The 19434-nt window shown below is 39.6% G+C and overlaps 1 protein-coding gene across 1 annotated transcript; it reads left to right on the forward strand.

Annotated features, from left to right (window-relative positions):
- The first annotated feature begins 8679 nt into the window (after positions 1-8679).
- LOC131991084 (NLR family CARD domain-containing protein 3-like) lies at positions 8680-18034 on the forward strand. The gene is made up of 7 exons (XM_059356383.1): positions 8680-8705; positions 10524-10752; positions 11018-12821; positions 12903-13076; positions 13473-13646; positions 13772-13933; positions 17901-18034. Exons 1-7 carry the CDS (start codon positions 8703-8705, stop codon positions 18025-18027), a joined length of 2673 nt encoding a protein of 890 aa, XP_059212366.1. The 5' UTR covers positions 8680-8702; the 3' UTR covers positions 18028-18034.
- Positions 18035-19434: the final 1400 nt, after the last annotated feature.

Raw genomic sequence — 19434 nt, forward strand, 5'->3', positions numbered from 1 at the left:
TCAGACATCTGTCTAAATATTAATGTAATTGTTTCACTCGTGTTACAGCAGCACTGAGTGAACATAAAACAGTTAATGAATACAAACATGTAATTCATGCATCAAATGACTATCTTATTAAGATAATTTTCGTAATTTCCATATGCAACATATTGCTCAGATATTCAGCAAATTATACAAATTAAACTGGGTGTTAAAGAGTTACAGTACAGTAGCATTGCTTTTAACACATTTGTGAAATAAAATCATAAAATATGCATGTCAGTTCTGTTTATGTCGATTGTTAAAGTGAAGTATTTTGTTTTTAGGCTTTTCCGTCCACCCGTCCCATTCTGGTGAATCTCAGGAACACCTCAAGGTAACTGTGAGAAGTTTGAAGTGGAAATTTGTCTTTGGTTGAACTGGATTTGTGAAACGTGACAAGTGGCCCAAACACTGTAAGAGCTCAGGAACCACTGGTGTTATATATACAAATATTTTGTATGTTATAAATGCGAAGACCCCTCCTGCTTCCCCACTCTCCTTGGTTCATTCGGTCTCTTTTCTCCTCCCCTTTTCATGAAGAAGCCAATCAGATTTGAGGTCGTCAGTGAGATGAAGTTCAGCTGCTCAGTTCAGCCTGCTTCTCTCTCTCAGCTCCCACATGCTCCTCTTTGTTTGTTTGCTTTGTTTGTTAGTTTTGTTGTTCACTCACCCATGCACACATCTGCATTACTGATTATTCACATAAAATTACTTCATTCATGTGAATGGTTTAATCAAGCATGTGTTCTCCCTCCTTCTCTGTCTGGACTGTGAGTCAGTTCATGACAGAATAAGGCTCCAATCAGTTGGTGAGAGGACCTGTGTTTGTTTCAGCCTGATTCTAACTGCTGTTTCTGCTTCTGGTGAGTTCAGTCACAGGAAAGCATCACAGTCTAAACACATGCTGCTGCTGCTGGTTTTCTTCTTATAAAAGGCCTCGTTTAGGAGGAAGACATGTAGGCTAGAGCATGTTCTGACTTTGCACTCTTAAAACTAAATACCTTTTAGTGTATTTATTTATTAAAAAGTATTTTATTTTCTAAATTATTTATTTAAAAATATTTTATTTGCAACCCATGCAGTATTTTTTTTTTCCAATTTTCTCAGATAATTGTACATTTATCATAATTGAGGTAAAAAGTTCAATTAAAATGTATTTTTAGATATAGATTTTTTCCAGAATGGCTCAGCCCAATCAATGATGCAGTTTAGAGATGAAAATAAGGGAGAAGAAGGTGAAAGAGACAACAAGGACAATGTAGGCAACGATGTGTAGATACATGCATAGCTTAAGTAGTATCACTGTGTAAAAATAACTGTAAATCACCTGTTTGGAGGGGGAGAGAAAAAGTAGGCGTAAATGAAGAAAAACTACAAAGTTGATTTAAGAAAAGGTTTTGTGTGTGTGTGTGTGTTATTCCTTGACAGTAAGAACTTTTTTCAGTTATATATCATTTATTTATTTAGACAATGTAGACTGGTCTTAAGACAAATATTTATTTTTTGTTTTCCTTGATAGTTAAGAGATAAACAAGATTTTATTTATTGTGAACTGTATATTAATATAATTTAAGTTATGTTCATGCAATGGATCATTTGTTAATTAATAAAATCCAGTCATTTATTCTGGAAATTTCCAAAACGTTTCTTCAGTAGTTTTTGAAAACAAAGGTTTGACCGTATATCAGGTGAACTTTTGGCTCTCTATTTTGGCTGCAAGCTGCATTGATCATTGAGCCGACCTATTCATTAGATTCACATTCACAAGAAATGTAGCCCCGACCCCGTCCATCAGTTTGGTCTTTTTAATGTCCCGTCCCCAGCAAAAAATGTACATGCAGCAGGGTTTTCCCTGCCATTATACGGCTTAGGCGCGGCGCCCAAGCATTTTTGCCTCCCGCCTAAGAGAAAAAATAGAGCAGGTGTGCGAAAATAAATAAGAGCCGCATTGCGTCCCATCTTTACACGTTGCCAGATATTTCCAAAAACGGACATTTCACCTTCTCTGTTAAAAAACCCCACTGCTTACACCTATCTGTTTTCAGAAAAGTTTTCGTTCACCCGGCGTGTGTGTCTGGGTGTGTGTGTGTGTGTGTGTGGTGCGGTGTGTGAGTGGGCGGGACGGAGGGAGGCGAATGCACGCGCGCCAGTGCTAGCCACAACAACACGGAGTGAAAATCATTTAACGGAGTACCAGAAAACGTCTGAAACCATCGGTTATGGCACAGTTACTCATTGCCCGGCTGGCAAGCCACATGCGGCTCGTCAAGCTATAATTGATGGCTCGCATGGTAGCTTCGTATGTGGTAACATAGCCAATACATTTTTTCAAATGTGCTACATAAACATACAACACTGCAAAAACGCAAACATCTGAATTGTACTTCTCCCTTCAACCAAATAATGAAGGTGAAAGGAAGTATTTCAAGCCTTAATGGTGCTTCCTAAAGGGGGCATTGTCAAACCTGGCAACACAGCCCGCATGCCATGTGGCATTGTTTACAACACTTGACCGCAGCGCACATTAGCAGGTAGGCTATGTTAGCTCCGCTAGCCAGCGTGAAACACAAAATCGACCGTTTTTTAATTTTTAAAAAAAGGGACCGAAACGAGCTCAAAAAGCAGACGGACAGACACACAGTGTTGTAACGAATAGTGGAGTGGATGAGGTGGGTGACTTAGTATGTTGTCGTAAAAGTCGCTCTCCTTTTGATTTTGCACTGCCAATCTGGCTCTTGTGAAAAAAATAGTGAGGATCACTGGGTTATGTTATTACTTTCCCCGCTACCTGTGTCTCTGACAGCAGCACCTCCACCGCTGAGCAGAGGAACAGGATGCTAATGTCAGCTACTGCTTGGTCCTTTCCATGGGGCACTACTATAGATTTATTCTGCTTTACTGTTAGTTATAAAAAAATTAAATGCAATGTGAAATGTTAAAATATAAGAAGGCGTTGCTGCGTTAGTAAGTTTCTATAGTATACTGTTACTTTAGCTAGCATAGCTGTGGTCGAGTGAGGTAGGGAGCTAATGAAGTGGGGGAGCTTGACAGAAAGCATAGATTTGCCCACACACCTCCACCCAACTCTATAACTCCACATTAGACCTCTCAATCTGAAACAGTGATGTTTAAAGCACAGCAGCAATATTATGATCTCTTAAAGGGCGATATGTCACACAGAGAAGCAGGTAGAACTGGAGGTGACCTGGCAGCTACACCCGTTATGTTACTGTAAAGGGCAATACAAATATACCAAGTGAAAATAATCTACCAAAGCATTAATGATTATTTGAATTGGAATAATAATTTAGTTTAAATTAATTTAAATTAAAAAAAATATATTTTTCCTGGTCAAAAGGAATTAGCAGTTTAAAAATGGTTTATTTACTTTTCATATTTAAAATAATAAAAGATAACATCTCTGGCAAATAGAAGAGTCAATATATTTTTCTACTGTTCACATGGCAATATTTAAGAATTTATTTACAAGAGATTGTATTTTGTATTTTTTGGGTAACTTTTATTTTAAAGATTTAAAGATAAAAAAATTAGATTTCATTGTTGCAAATGGCCATAAATAGTTATTCTGTGTGTCCTTAAATGGAGAGGCTCTTCTCAGCCCTCAAGCCAGTAAGAGATTTTATATGAAAATATAATTATTCAAAGAAGGAAATTTCACAAATTAAGATGCTGATTTTTAAGGTAAACCTCAGTCAGGAACATCTGCCATAGAGAAGTTTGTTCAGCGGTTCTACAGGAGGTAAACTTTTTCTGGAACAACTGAGTGTCTTTATCAGTGTGTCTCCATTTTATATTTAATCAGACAGACATCAGACATTCTGTCAATCATACATTTTTCACTTCATGATAACTGAAGCACTGTAATCACATCATGTATCAAGGCTCTAATAATTCAACCATAAAATCATGGAAACTTTCTACTGACGTCCTTATCATCAAAGACTGATTAAAGTGCAAAAGTCATATCAAGATAAAGTCAATAAAATAAGATTAAATATGATACAACTGTAGCAAGTGTCCAAAAAAATGACATTCACGATACAAAGACGCTTTTCATTTAAATACATTATTAATTACATGTCAACCCTGTAAAATTATGTTTTAATATTACTGATTTGAACAGCTAAAGGATTTGAGAGAAACATGATGCCATCCAGATAGATTAACTCAATCCGCATAAAAAATGTTAACAGATAAAAGTATTTCCTTTGCTTTCCAACTGTTAATTGTTTTAAATGTTCTGTTTTGACACTTTCTTGGATAAAAATGTGAAAAAGTCAACAGTACAACTTCTGTGTGTTCCAAAAACACATAATGAATTATTCAGTTTGATGATGGTCAATTTGTGATCAGATGAGATAGTTAGATACGACACCATTTTCACTTTCTTGTTGACTGATTTATTCTTATTTTATGTTTTGTTTATTTGTCAGGTTCACACTCATTAGGGCCTCGGGGCAATCACACCGAGCACTGGTCCCATACAGCAATAGCTGTAGGGACCAGTGCTCGGGGCAAACTACTGTTATACTGTGGATTCCTTCTTATTCCTCTTGCGGACGCAATTTCGTCCCGCTACTAGTCAACTAGACAAATTATATATCAAAACGTGCAGTTTGATCGGGATCGGTGTGCTATTACCTCTATGGAATATGAATTTTTCGCGACGTAAGTCGCGAAAAACTGCCCAAAATTTTGCATTGAAATGAATGGGACGGCTGAAAGAAAATGAGCAAAAAAGAAATTGAAGATTTTCAGACGTCTACTTCTCCGGCATAATTTCACCTAGAGACTCCATTTAAACTTTAAACAGTAGACACAAGTCTTGTGTATTGGTGTATTAATTTGCGTTTCGAGAGGTCATATAGTTTTTTATCAATCCCTGTTCAATGACCATGATCATTTTTGGAGAAATTCTGAGATTATAATGGGTGTGTATTGCACGGAATGTTCGTGTCAGAGTGTGTGATGTCATCGCTCAGAGTGTAGAGGGAGAGGTAAAACTGTCAAAAAATACATTTGAAAACTGCACTCCAGGCCGCAAATTCCACTCTACAGAAATAATTTATACATAGAAATGTAGGAAAATTTGTCTTCTCACTCACAATCCTCTGGTAAAGCTGTCAGAGTTATAACGCCTGGATTCCACTGGATGCGTAACGGCTGCAGATCCGTCGTCGGAGCCGTTACGCACCCATTATAATAAATGTGTGAGATTCCACCGACTGCAGATCCGCTGCGTAATGAGTCCGACAACGCATGGCCATCCGACAGCCCTCGCAACACTTGCGCAGAGCTTCTATTTTTGTCGGACGACGGCGCACTACGCATAAATTCAGCACAGAGCAGATCGTTCGGGACAGGAAGTCTTGCACACCTCTGGCTGCTTTCACTCTGCCAGAAGATTCCACAGCTGTTAATTCCGTTGATTGCTCTGCTCTGATTGGTCGACCCCACGCTTTGATGTTTTGATGTGATTACAGTTACAGATACACGCACGCACACACACACACTGATCATTTAATGTAATAACAGTTAAAGATACACACACGCACACACACACTGGTCATTTAATGTAATATCAGTTAAAGATACACGCACGCACACACACACTGGTCATTTAATGTAATAACAGTTAAAGATACACGCACGCACACACACACTGGTCATTTAATGTAATATCAGTTAAAGATACACGCACGCACACACACACTGGTCATTTAATGTAATAACAGTTAAAGATACACGCACGCACACACACACACACACACACACACACACATATGCGCGTGTAAGCGCGCACACTCCTCCAGATACAAATGTTTCACACACACACACACACATTTTGAGGTTAAAGGGCATAGGTTGCTGTATAAATAAATACTTGAAGAGGAATGCTTGTTGTAGGTGTGCTCCTTGTATATTATATAGTATCATAACATTACTAGTATTAATTGTTTGAAATCTCTGAAGAATCTCATCATAGTGTACACACACCGGCAATAGCCCCCGTGGCCCTTTCAAAATTTCCCCAGAGGAAATTTTCTAGTTGTAGATGCTGTAAACTTTTACAATCTGCTGCTCAGAAAATTCACAGAAGGTTTTTTTTAAATGGTCCATTTAGAAATAAATACATATAGTCTAGTTATCACACTGTGTCTGTGTTTGTAATCCAAATTGCTGAACCTCCATTACACCTTTCTGACCATCTGAAAGTCAGTGAGCACCATCTAGTGGACAGATTGTAGAACTACACCATCTGATCAGTGATTTGTCTGATTTTGTTTCTGGGACATAGTGTTATACAGGGGAAAACAAGACACCGTCTGAAGACACAATGAAAAATGATGTTCATTCAGAAAGTATAATGAACAAGAAACATACATACATATAGAATGTCCACTACATGTGAATAACAAAAAAATACATTTGCTAAACACCTCAAGCAGGTAAGGGAGTGGAACAAGGAAATAAAAACACTTTAATCGCCTGACATCTCCCACTGGTTAGACTGGTTTTCACGTCACTCTGTTGTTTTATCTTTAGACTTGGACTGTGAAGTTATTAGGGTGTGACGGCGTCCTCAGCTCAGACGCTCACAGACACCAGGACTGACGAAGACGAAGACGAGCAGATTCTTCTCTCCCAGAGTTTCCTCCACACATGAAGGTGGAAAGTGTCTGTAAGCCGACCTGAAGTGAGTTCAGCATGTGAGAATCCTACCAGAGGAATCTGTAAATGTTTCATCATCAGGATCACTTTGATCACATCGTGCTGCGTCACTGTTTCACTGCACAGGAGGAATGTTTCTTGATGCTGATTTGCTCTTTTAAAAAGTATATATTTGAACTGTACAGCTATAAATGTTCATAAGAAATCCTGTTAGTTAATTGACAGTGTTTTGAAAATTATTTGTGTTTTATTGGTAGTGACTCACTGGTTGTAAAATCAACCAACTAGAGAACTTCAGAACTGGTCAGAGAGCCAAGGTCAAACATGGCTGAGGTGATTTTATCTACTGCTGATATTACAAGTGTTCAAAAACACCAACAACACTGTCACAGAGCTATAATCCTATTTTGAAAGAGGTTTCAGTGTTATGAATATGTGTCTAATGTTAAGAGAACTAGTGTGTCCTGTGATGAGCAGCTTGTTTGAATGACTGAGCATGTTGTTGTGTTTGTGTGAAGGTGTGGACTCTGCTATGGATCAGTGTGAGGACAGAGAGGAGGGAGTCCGTCCCTCTAAAACCACTCTGTGTGGGGAACATGACAGCCAGACCAAAGCTCAGAGGTGAGATGAGGATCTCTAACTGTCCAGGACTCTACAGCACTCAAATCACTCCACCATCATTATTCACACTCAAAGCTCTGTGTGTGTTTGTGTTGAACAGACCAGACTCTCCTGAACCTGAACCTGGACCTGAACCTGAACCTGGACCTGAACCTGAACCCAGCTGTGTGTCCTTCAAGAGTGACATGTCTCTGTGGCAACCACTTTTCTTCAAAGATGAACACCAGACTGATCATCAAAGGTCATACATTTTGTTATGTTACAGTTTAATTTAGGAAGCAAAGATCTAGTCAGAAGACAACACATAAGTCAGTGATGTGGAGTTACATTTGGGTCCAATAGGATATCGGTGCCATCAGGAAATATATAAGGACAATTAATGAATGATGCATCGAAGCACTTTGTGTTAACTTATAAAAATCTCAATGCTGGCTTCTCAATACTTCGAGTACACCACCCACATGCAGTGTAGAAAACAGTCTGTGTCCCTGATCCGTAAAGGGAGGGATTAGGCGATCTGTCCTCTGGGCTCCAGGGAGGGGCAGAAAGAAAGCGATAAAAAGAGCCCTAGAGACTTCATGTGGTGACAGATGTTCTTCTGACGAATGAGGTCATCACACCTTGATGCAATACAATTGCGAGGAGTCATGTTGAACTGAGTTGGATGGCTGTTCCCTTGCTGGACAACAGTCCAAGATGGAAAAATGAAAAAAAGTCCATCTGTGCCATACCTGTGGTCCCAACACTGAATGTATCATTGTGATTATTAAGGATCAAACATGAGTGGACAGGCTCTCCTGGACCTGGTCCTGAACCTGAACCTGGACCTGAACCCAGCTGTGTGTCTATGGAGAGTGTCTGGTCTGTGGATAGGCCTGTTGACCAATATGGAAACGAGTGTGATGTCCAAAGGTAAGAATTATTTTTTCGGTATGTTAAGGTTATTTTTGTTATTTTCTTTTAAAACATTGCAAACATAATTTTCAGTTTTCTCTCCTGAACTTGTATCCGTGTTTGTGTTTCTATCATGAGACCAATCTACCGTGCACCTAGCTCTGTGTCCATGGAAACAGAGCACTTCAAAAAGTTTTATACCAAGATACAAGAAAAGCATTTCACCAAGTAAATGACATTTTGTATAAATTGCTTAATGTAATATATCTGAACAGTATGTTTCCAGAAGAGAATTGTAAGGAGGATGTGAGCTGTGTTTCTAAAGGATCCACTAGACCACAGTACAGTTAACACTGTGTGTCATTACATGTTCACAATCATATTTTCTCCACAGAGCTCAGCAGCACAGATCAGAGGTTACTGTTGATCATTCTGTTCGGCGGGGTCAAACACAGCTGGACTCCATATTTATGGTGCGTAAATGTATAAATGCAACAACCTAATAATACATTTTATTTAGCAGCGCCTTTCAGGTCACTCAAGGACACTTTACAAGTTTAAAACAAGAGCAAACAGATAACAAAACAAAAACCTAATTCATTTCCTACTAATTACATGTATATGTTACTAAACTGTTTTCACAATTACACTGCTGTCCACTCATAATGCCCAAAGAACTCTCTTCTGATGTTAGAACCACAGATACCACGAATGGATTTTGTTCATTTGTGCATATTGGACTCTGATTGGATTGGAATGTAAAATGCAACAGCAGTTTTCATTTTTTAAGACTGACAATGGCAGCTGAATCTCCAACAAAGGAGACAGCCACCAACCACTAACCTCAGTCCCCAAGGGTCCCTCACAGTTTCACACCTATGTTTGAGGACCTCAGGCAAAACAGGGGTCGCCAGGTTATGAAACTGAGACTCATTGTTACCCCTCTTTTATTCAGCCTCTCTTATTATGACGCACAAAGTAGGGTCGACCTTAGTTTGAGGTCTAGGGGTCACAGGAAGTAACATATTTGGTAAACATAAAACTATGCAGAAAAATGGCTGCATGGACTCAAAGTTGAACAATTACAATATTTATTAACAGGCAAATGGAATAAACAGAGATAAACCAACTAAGTAGCACAGAAAAGGGAAGCAGCTAAATCTCCAGGGTCTCCAAGGCCAAAATAAGAAACAAAAGTCAATCACTATCTGGAAAATAAGATTCAGCTAAACCTACCAAACAAAACAGACAATGCTAAGCTCCCTAAATAAGCAAAAAAAGGAGAAAACAGGTTAACAGAAATGGCAGAGAACCCCTACCAGGCTTCCAGACACTCTAACAAGTTGACTCTATATGTAGCTGTGAGACAAAACACAGAGCAGCTACAACACAAACTATATGCAGTCAACCAGAGCAGATCAGTGGCAAGAGAGAAGGGAGATCAGTGGATCTGGAGGTAGATAACAGCTCTCCTGACGAGCAGATCACACTCAGGTGTGAGTGAACCAGGTATGCAGAGAGGGGCGTGGCAGGACCTGAAACACACAGAGAGAGGAGAACACACCTGTCCTCCAGAAAAAGGCTTAGAGACAGTCCACAGCCGTAACAGTCCTGATGGGGGCAGTCTAGAGGTTAGAGAACCTCCAGGCCACTGCTCTATAGCCAGAAGGGCCCTTCTCTCTGGACCTGCCCTGCCCGGTCTGCTCTCTTGATATCTATCCATGTGGCTTATTCAGCCTACTCAGTTTGTATAACATGGAGAAGTTGAGCAGTTCACTGCTGCTTAACTGAGTGGTGCCCCATCTAGAGGTGAATTAGAGTAAACAAAATCATCATCAAACATCAATCATAGTATTTAATATAATTCATAATTATTTATGATAACTAATAAATGATAGCCATGTTAACACACTTTTGAAACATGACACCAACAAAAGTGGTGCTCAGGTTTGGGACCTAGTGAATCCCTACACCGAAATCTGAAAAATGTTGTGATATAGTGGTTTTAGCAAACTAATGTTAGCTTTCGTGCTAACACAGCTAGCCAGCTAACAGACAAAATACTGTTGAGTGGATAAGTTTGCTAATTAACATAATTATGTAAATAAAAAACCTGATCTGGCTGAAATGTTGTTTCTTTAAATTGTAACTTCTAGGAGGTCATGCACATGAAATATTAAATACGTTCTGATCTAGTCTCCATGCTGCATTCTGACCAGCAGGTTTTCTGTCTCACAGATGATCAGATGTCAAATTCTATCAGTTAAAGTTTACATTTTATTTTCTTCCAGCTTCTTGAGGAACACATTGTCAGTTTTGTGAAGAACGAGCTGAAGAAGATCCAGAGAGTCCTGAGTCCAGATTACCTAGAATGCTTGGAGAGTCAGAGGGAGGATGAGGAGGTGTTGGATGGTGAGGATGAGAAGCAGAGGAGGAGCAGCAGAGAGGCATTTCTGAAGATCACACTGAACTTTCTGAGGAGAATGAAGCAGGAGGAGCTGGCTGACTGTCTGCAGAGCAGTAAGAGGATTTTAACAGATTTAATATGTAGAAAGAGGGAATGGAGGAAACATGGGAGGAGATTACATTTTCAAATTCTAATGTTAATATGATGAACTAGTTTCTATCAGATCTATGAATAATTCTGAGTTGAAAACAATCTGTTCTGATTTGCTCAAGAGATTTAATGGAGGAGGAAATTAAATATGATCTTGATGTCCTACAGTTTACAATTTTGAGATTTATTGTAGCATCAACTTAACAATTGAATTTCTCATCTATTCAGGAACTGTTGTACCAGTGTGGCGTCGTAAACATAAGTCTAACCTCCAGAAGAAGTTCCAGTCTGTGTTTGAGGGAATCACTAAAGCAGGAAACCAGACCCTTCTGAATGACATCTACACAGAGCTCTACATCACAGAGGGAGGGACTGCAGAGGTCAATGATGAACATGAGGTCAGACAGATTGAAACATCATCCAGGAAACCAGACAGACCAGAAACAAGAATCAGACAAGAAGACATCTTTAAAGCCTCACCTGGAAGAGATGAACCAATCAGAACAGTGCTGACAAAGGGAGTGGCTGGCATTGGGAAAACAGTCTTAACACAGAAGTTCACTCTGGACTGGGCTGAAGACAAAACCAACCAGGACATTCACTTCATATTTCCATTCACTTTCAGAGAGCTGAATGTCCTGAAAGAGAAAAAGTTCAGCTTGGCGGAACTTGTTCATCACTTCTTTACTGAAATCAAAGAAGCAGGAATCTGCAGGTTTGAAGAGTTCCACGTTGTGTTGATCTTTGACGGTCTGGATGAGTGTCGACTTCCTCTGGACTTCCACAACACTGAGATCCTGACTGATGTCACAGAGTCCACCTCAGTGGATGTGCTGCTGACAAACCTCATCAGGGGGACACTGCTTCCCTCTGCTCGCCTCTGGATAACCACACGACCTGCAGCAGCCAATCAGATCCCTACTGACTGTGTTGACATGGAGACAGAGGTCAGAGGGTTCACTGACCCTCAGAAGGAGGAGTACTTCAGGAAGAGATTCAGAGAAGAGGAGCAGGCCGGCAGAATCATCTCCCACATCAAGACATCACGAAGCCTCCACATCATGTGCCACATCCCAGTCTTCTGCTGGATCTCTGCTGGAGTTCTGGAGAAGCTGTTGAAAACCAGAGAGGGAGGAGAGCTGCCCAAGACCCTGACTGAGATGTACATCCACTTCCTGTTGGTTCAGTCCAAATGGACAAACGTCAAGTATCATGGGAAATCTGAGAGAGATCCACACTGGAGTCCAGAGAACAGGAAGATGATTGAGTCTCTGGGAAAACTGGCTTTTGATCAGCTGCAGAAAGGAAACCTGATCTTCTATGACTCAGACCTGACAGAGTGTGGCATCGATATGACAGCAGCCTCAGTGTACTCAGGAGTGTTCACACAGGTCTTTAGAGAGGAGAGAGGACTGTACCAGGACAGGGTGTTCTGCTTCGTCCATCTGAGTGTTCAGGAGTTTCTGGCTGCTCTTCATGTCCATCTGACCTTCATCAAGTCTGGACTCAATCTCATGGCAGAAGAACAAACAACCTCCCGACTGTCCACAGTCTACAGAGACAAACCTAAACCAAAACATCTCTACCAGAGTGCTGTGGACAAGGCCTTACAGAGTCCAAATGGACACCTGGACTTGTTCCTCCGCTTCCTCCTGGGTCTTTCTCTGGAGACCAATCAAAGACTCCTCCGAGGTCTGCTGACACAGACAGGAAGTGGCTCACAGACCAATCAGAAAACAGCCAAGTACATCAAGAAGAAGGTCAGTGAGGATCTCTCAACAGAGAGAAGCATCAACCTGTTCCACTGTCTGAATGAACTGAATGATCGTTCTCTAGTGGAGGAGATCCAACGGTCCCTGAGATCAGGAAGTCTCGCCTCAGATAAACTGTCTCCTGCTCAGTGGTCAGCTCTGGTCTTCATCCTACTGTCATCAGAAACAGATCTGGACGTGTTTGACCTGAAGAAATACTCTGCTTCGGAGGAGGCTCTTCTGAGGCTGCTGCCAGTGGTCAAAGCCTCCAACAAAGCTCTGTGAGTGGATACATGAACAACATGAAACATGCTTTCAGTAATACAAGACAAATAAAATAATTTATTTATGTTCCTCTCCAGGTTAACTGGCTGTAAGCTCTCAGAGAGAAGCTGTGAAGCTCTGTCCTCAGTCCTCAGCTCCCAGTCCTCTAGTCTGAGAGACCTGGACCTGAGTAACAACAACTTGCAGGATTCAGGAGTGAAGCTTCTGTCTGTTGGACTGCAGAGTGAACTATGTGAACTAAAAACCCTCAAGTAAGTATGAAACCAATTCTAAAGTGCCAGACTGGTTTTGAAGAGCCATTTCTCTTGAGGGTTTTTTATTTGTTTGTTTGTTTGTTTGTTTTCAGCTTGATGGAATGGCAAATTCCTCAAATCTACATGGTTTTTGGGGGGTCTCTTTTTTTGTTTTGTCATTAGCACACTGAAAGAAAAAATCACAGGTAATGATTAAAGTTTAAGCCCAGTCATTTTAATCATGTACATCTCTGTTAAAGCTGCCTCACAAACACAAATCTGCACAAACAAATGTCTCTTAGCTAAAAAAAAAATAGCAGACTATAATAGGAGTCATTGCATTATTGAAAACATGTCTTTCAAACACATGACATATTTAAACCAATGCTGATGAATGTGTACATTTCTTTTAAGGGTAACTGGCTGTAACCTGTCAGAGAGAAGCTGTGAAGCTCTGTCCTCAGTCCTCAGCTCCCAGTCCTCTTGTCTGAGAGACCTGGACCTGAGTAACAACTACCTGCACGATTCAGGAGTGAAGAAGCTGTCTGTTGGACTGAAAAGTCCAAATTGCAGACTGGATACTCTCAGGTTTGTTTTTATCTCTTTGTTAAAGAGTTGATTAATTTCAACCCATGAAATGTGATGCTTGTGTGGGTGAAAATGCTCAAAATATGTATTATTATTATTATCATTAAACATTTTCTTAATTCCAGGCTGTCAAACTGTCTGATAACAATGTCTGGCTCCGCTTCTCTGGCCTCAGCTCTGAGCTCCAACCCCTCCCACCTGAGAGAGCTGGACCTGAGCTACAATCATCCAGGAGACTCAGGAGTGGAGCTGCTCGAGGATCCAAACTGCAAACTGGACACTCTCAGGTATGGACAGACAGACAGACAGACAGACAGACACTCTCTGGTATTGACATACTATATTCAGCCCTTTGTGGAAATTAAGATATCCAGTAGCAGCTCACACATAACAGTAAGGACAAACAATACAATTGACAGAAAATAAAATTTCATGCAGCTGTTTTAACTTAAACTGCTTCATTTCAATACTAAATTTAGAAAACCGTGAAAAAGAAAAACAGTTTGCAGTAAACATAAAAACATCATTATTATGATTGTTATGAAAAATAAAAAAGCTGTTCTATTGTATATATATTGTTTGGTCCGAGGGTATTCCTTCACTGTTTGAGTTCCAGGTACAGCTACCACTGTAGTCCAAATTTATTTCTCAAATGCATCATAACAGTGAAGCAGTCTCATTACCTCATGAATCCTCTGATTCATGAGGGATCCACAAAACCCCTTTGACAAGCCAAAATACCCCAAATCATATCCAGAAACTGTTAAATGAAAAAAACAGCAATCTTATACAATATGTGACGCGCTCCATCAAAATGAGTCGGAAGTCGCAGCCGCCCGTTCTTGTAAAAAAACGTTTAAACATGAAAAATGTGATTTTGGGCTGTTTTGGGGTTTTATGCTTTTCTGAATAAACAAAGTCTCAGCTTTAAGACATTGTCAACATTAATATGAAATTAAAATGATAAGTATAGTTTTTAAGCTTTTAAACGTAACGTTGTCAGAAAGTTTTTCGCGGCACACAGCTGTTTACAGACAGGCTGGATGACGTGGTTCAGATAGTGTTGAAGATCACTGGCTTAACTAGATGGATTAATGTGAGGAGAACATTGCAAAACTTTTCAATTTAATCAGAGATAGAAGTGCTACATGCGATGATAACTGGACAGAGTTAATTATGGACTATTTCACCGCACCGGTAGGTGATGAGACAAGAGGAGAGACACACAGCGGGACCTCCGACTAGGACGCGGACGGTCCGGCTAACATTAGCCAAGATAATGCCGGAGAGAGTGAGTTGGGGGAAGATGAGGAGGAAGATATTGCACTCATGGATGACCCGATGGTAGCATACAATGTCTCTGACTGTAGTTATCTAAACGAGGACAATGTTAAAGAGACTACGACAGTTCGGGAGTACAAGTGGAGCCGCAAACTTCACAACAGCGGCGCCTGCTAGCTGCAGTTCACCGGAGGAGACGTGAGAAGACGCCACCTAGTTAAAGAGATGACTGATGGTAAGTGCTTATACTTTCTCTACACAATCCTCCTTTTCTCTGTTAGTAGGGGCTAATAAAATCACTAGAGCAGGCTAAGAAAGCAGCTAATAATGCTGTGTGATAACAGCAGTGTGTAACGATAGCCCAGGTGTGGGCGTGTCTCAGATGTCTACTGTCTCCTATAAATTACATTTATTAACATAATGAGGAAAATCAGTGTGTCATTCACTCAAAAAAGTGTTGTTTCTGAACACAATCCAGGCAGTGATTACCTTATCACCACACAACTGAGGCTCATTAATAAACAGTAATATACAAACATAATTTGTAGGAGACAGGGTTGCTGTGAGACACAAAGGTGAGGAGATCTTTAGGCTATAACAAAATAAACAGCCTAAAGTATGGTAAAAGTATAGTAAAAATATTGTTTAAAAGATGGTGAATCATAGGGTGACCATATTTTGATTTCCAAAAAAGAGGACAATCGGCACGGCCTCGAGACACAAATTCAGACAGGCTTCTCGGAGGTTGATGAACATGCTTTATTATGCTTCAATGGTGCAAAATTAACTTCTGTAATAAAATAAAATGAAATCTGTAAAAAAACTTGTAACAAAATGATAGCTCTCGTAGACTCTTTTCAAATAAATGAATAAATAATATGAAATAATGTTCTAAATATGAACTCTTCTGTTAGAAAATCTAGCTTCAACAATATATCTCTTAATAACTGCAATAAGATAAATAATAGAAGAGTCTCACAAAGATACTAACTTAACAAATAAAAAGGATCTATACTTTTCATCTTTAGTTGTCTTTGAGCTTTGAGATCTCCAGCACCTTTATTAGACACTGAGACATATGTGCCAGCATTGCACACGGTGCACTCCGCCTCCCACCCGTCCCGACCGGGACGGTACGTTGGAAATTTTTTTTTGCAGTTCATCTGTGAAGCTGCACTTACGCTTCGGCATTTCCCGTGCAATGTTGCTCCGCTGTTCGATCTGCCCTCTGTCTGCTCTGCTCTCTCTCTCTCTCTCTCTCTCTCTGTGTGTGTGCGTGGCGCTGACTCGCCCACAAGGCAGCCTCTTGGTAATTACGTCTCGCAAAATTGTGTGCAAAGCGCCGGTCAATTTACGTGCATGTGTACTGGTCCTATGAAAAACAGTGAACACAGGACATTTTCGTGAATTTATAAAACCCAGCCGGACGCCCCGGACAGGACGTAAAAAGTGGACATGTCCGGGCAAAAGAGGACGCTTGATCACCCTAGTGAATCATAAACTGTATGGAAAATATGTTATGTTTCTGAATATGGGGCTGTATTGAATCCTGTGCAGTCGATCAGTGAATGCACTGATCATATTGAAGCAATAATACGGAAATGATCAGGCCTCATTCATCAATTATTCAATATGATTTGGCCAGCCCAAAAGGTTTTTTATTTATGCTATCTTATTTTCTAGATGAAAACATTTGGTCCATCTCGTTAAGCTCCATACGACTCTGTCAGAGGATGTAGTGTGAGAAGCAGCAACACCAGAGGACTGCCTACTTCCTTGATGCATGGGACAATTTAATTATGAAATAATAATAAACAAATATGAAATAATATAAAATATATTCTGTATTATTATATTAAAAGGGCCATTGTCTGTATATTTATACTTGTATGGATATGCACTTGTAAGTAAGTGTAAGTACATGTGTGCACGTGGCTCGATATTTAATATTTTATAAATATTCTTTATATTAATATTTTTAGATTATTATTATTTTTAAATACCCATCATATATTCTGTATTACATCATATGTACAGTATATTTGTTCATATTTTATCATTGTTGTATTCCATATGTTTTGGATATTTGTCTATATGGGCTTCTAGGTCTGTACTGTGTTGTGTATGTACTCGTGCATGAGGTCACGTGCACGTGGTCACGTGCATGTGTGACAGTATGAGTAGACTACACATAGAGATGTGGGGTATCACCTTTGACCCAAAAAGATTGTGTTCATTTGGAGTCTAGTCTTAATAAATGTTTTTTAATCCATGTGAAACATTGCGGAATCTGTATCATTTTCTTTAAAGCCCTTTTTCTCAAAACTAACGTTTGTTAACAGTCGAACTTTGGACGAGCATATTTCATGGAATATTTGGTGTAGAAACATAATGTTGGTATTGACATGAAGCTAAGAGTCTCATCTTTACAGACATATCAAAATCTCAAAATGTGTTTCTGGGTCAATGTGACTCGTACTGATGGAGCAGGTCACATATATATGAATATATCTGAAGTTATTGTCTGCTAACTTTAAAAGTGTTGCTGTAATTTTCTCCTGGAAATGAAAATCAACCAAAATGAATGATTAATGTCAAGATGTTTCCACTCTGTACATCTTCCAACACTTCCTCTCATCGGACACACAGATTCAAACATGAATGACACAATACAAACTGAATGTGATGGTGAAACTGATCTGAGAACAGTCTGTAAACTGTTCAGCTGTTCATGTGTGAATGCAGGACAGACTGTTGATTTTAAGGGACCAGATTTCACATTGTGTTTTATTATGAGGGAGGACAATTCAGTGGTGACTTAGCTCTTAATATTTATACATCACATTATCTTTTTGAAGAGTTTCAGCCTGTTTCTCTGTCACACTGACAAACTGAGGAGCTCTGCTTCATGTTGAACAGCAGTTAGGACTCATGTTGGATAGAAAATCATTGTGACTGTGTTTCTTCCTCCAGGGTGGACCATGGTGGAGAGCACAGGTTAACACCTGGTCTGAGGAAGTGTAAGTGTGGATTACATTTGACTAATGAAGACAAAACAGCTTTAAATACAAAGTTAATAGTTGTGATATGTATTCATTAAAACATGACTTACAACATGTGTCATCATTAAACTTTATAGAAATGAACAACATCAGGACACAAAGAAAGAATAAACCCTTCAGATGTGTCTGATGATAAACTGCTGCTGTGTTGTGTCTTTTTCTCTCCCTCAGATTTCTGTCAACTCACAGTGGACACAAACACAGTAAACACAGAGCTCAAACTGTCTGAGAAAAACAGGAAGGTGACATATGTGTGGGAGGATCAGTCATATCCTGATCATCCAGAGAGATTTGACTGGTGTCGTCAGCTGCTGTGTAGAGATAGTCTGACTGGTTGCTGTTACTGGGAGGTCGAGTGGGAAGGATGGGTTAATGTAGCAGTGAGTTACAGAGGAATCAGAAGGAAAGGAAAACGTGATTACTGTTGGTTTGGATGTAATGATCAGTCCTGGAATCTGTTCTGCTCTAATGTTGGTTATTCTGTCTGTCACAATAACAGAGTAACATCCTCCTCCTCCTCCTCCACCTCCTCTGGTAGAGTAGCAGTGTATGTGGACTGTCCTGCTGGCTCTCTGTCCTTCTACAGAGTCTCCTCTGACACACTGATCCACCTCCACACCTTCAACACCACATTCACTGAACCTCTTTATCCTGGGTTTGGGTTTAGGTTTGCCCCTGTTTCCTCAGTGTCTCTGTGTCGTCTGTAGGACGAAGACGACTTCCTGTCCTGTGGTCTAAATATTATCCTTCCTTTTACAGTCTGGTAATCACCAGGTAAATACCTGGTTATAAAATGTATTTACTAAGTAATAACAGGTAATTAAATGTAATTGCCTTGTAATTACAAGTACTTACAGGTAATTACCCAGTATTTACATTACATATTTATCTGGTAAATACCAACAAGTTATCTGATATTTACTAGATATTTTCCTGACATCTACCAGGTATTTACCCAATAATTACCTGGTAGATATCCTGCAATTGCATATTGTAGACAATAAACCCACTGAATGTGTCTATATGTGATTTTGTTAGGGTGTTAATAAGTTATTTATTTACCTGGTACTTACCAGGTATTTACTCAAAAGTTATCACACATTTACCTGTAAATACCAACAAGTTACCTGGTATTTACTAGATATATACTAAAAAAACTACCAGGTATTTATCCAGGAATTATAGATTATGTTTTACCAACCAACCTGTGTAGTGACAGTGAGGGTAGTAATGACTCTGATATTTATATATAATTCTGATATATATAATACTCTATAATGCTGAATTTGGAAAAACTGCTTTCAGTTTTTCTGCTGCATCTACCTGGAACATCTTACAACATTCACTCAAACTCAACACAATTATAACTATGGGCCAGTTTAAAACTATGAAAATCAATAACTCTGCCTTTCACTGTAACTGGTTTTAATGTTTTTGCATGTGTT

The sequence above is a fragment of the Centropristis striata genome, chromosome 18 (genome assembly GCF_030273125.1).
Source record: "Centropristis striata isolate RG_2023a ecotype Rhode Island chromosome 18, C.striata_1.0, whole genome shotgun sequence".
Classification (NCBI taxonomy): Eukaryota; Metazoa; Chordata; class Actinopteri; order Perciformes; family Serranidae; genus Centropristis; species Centropristis striata.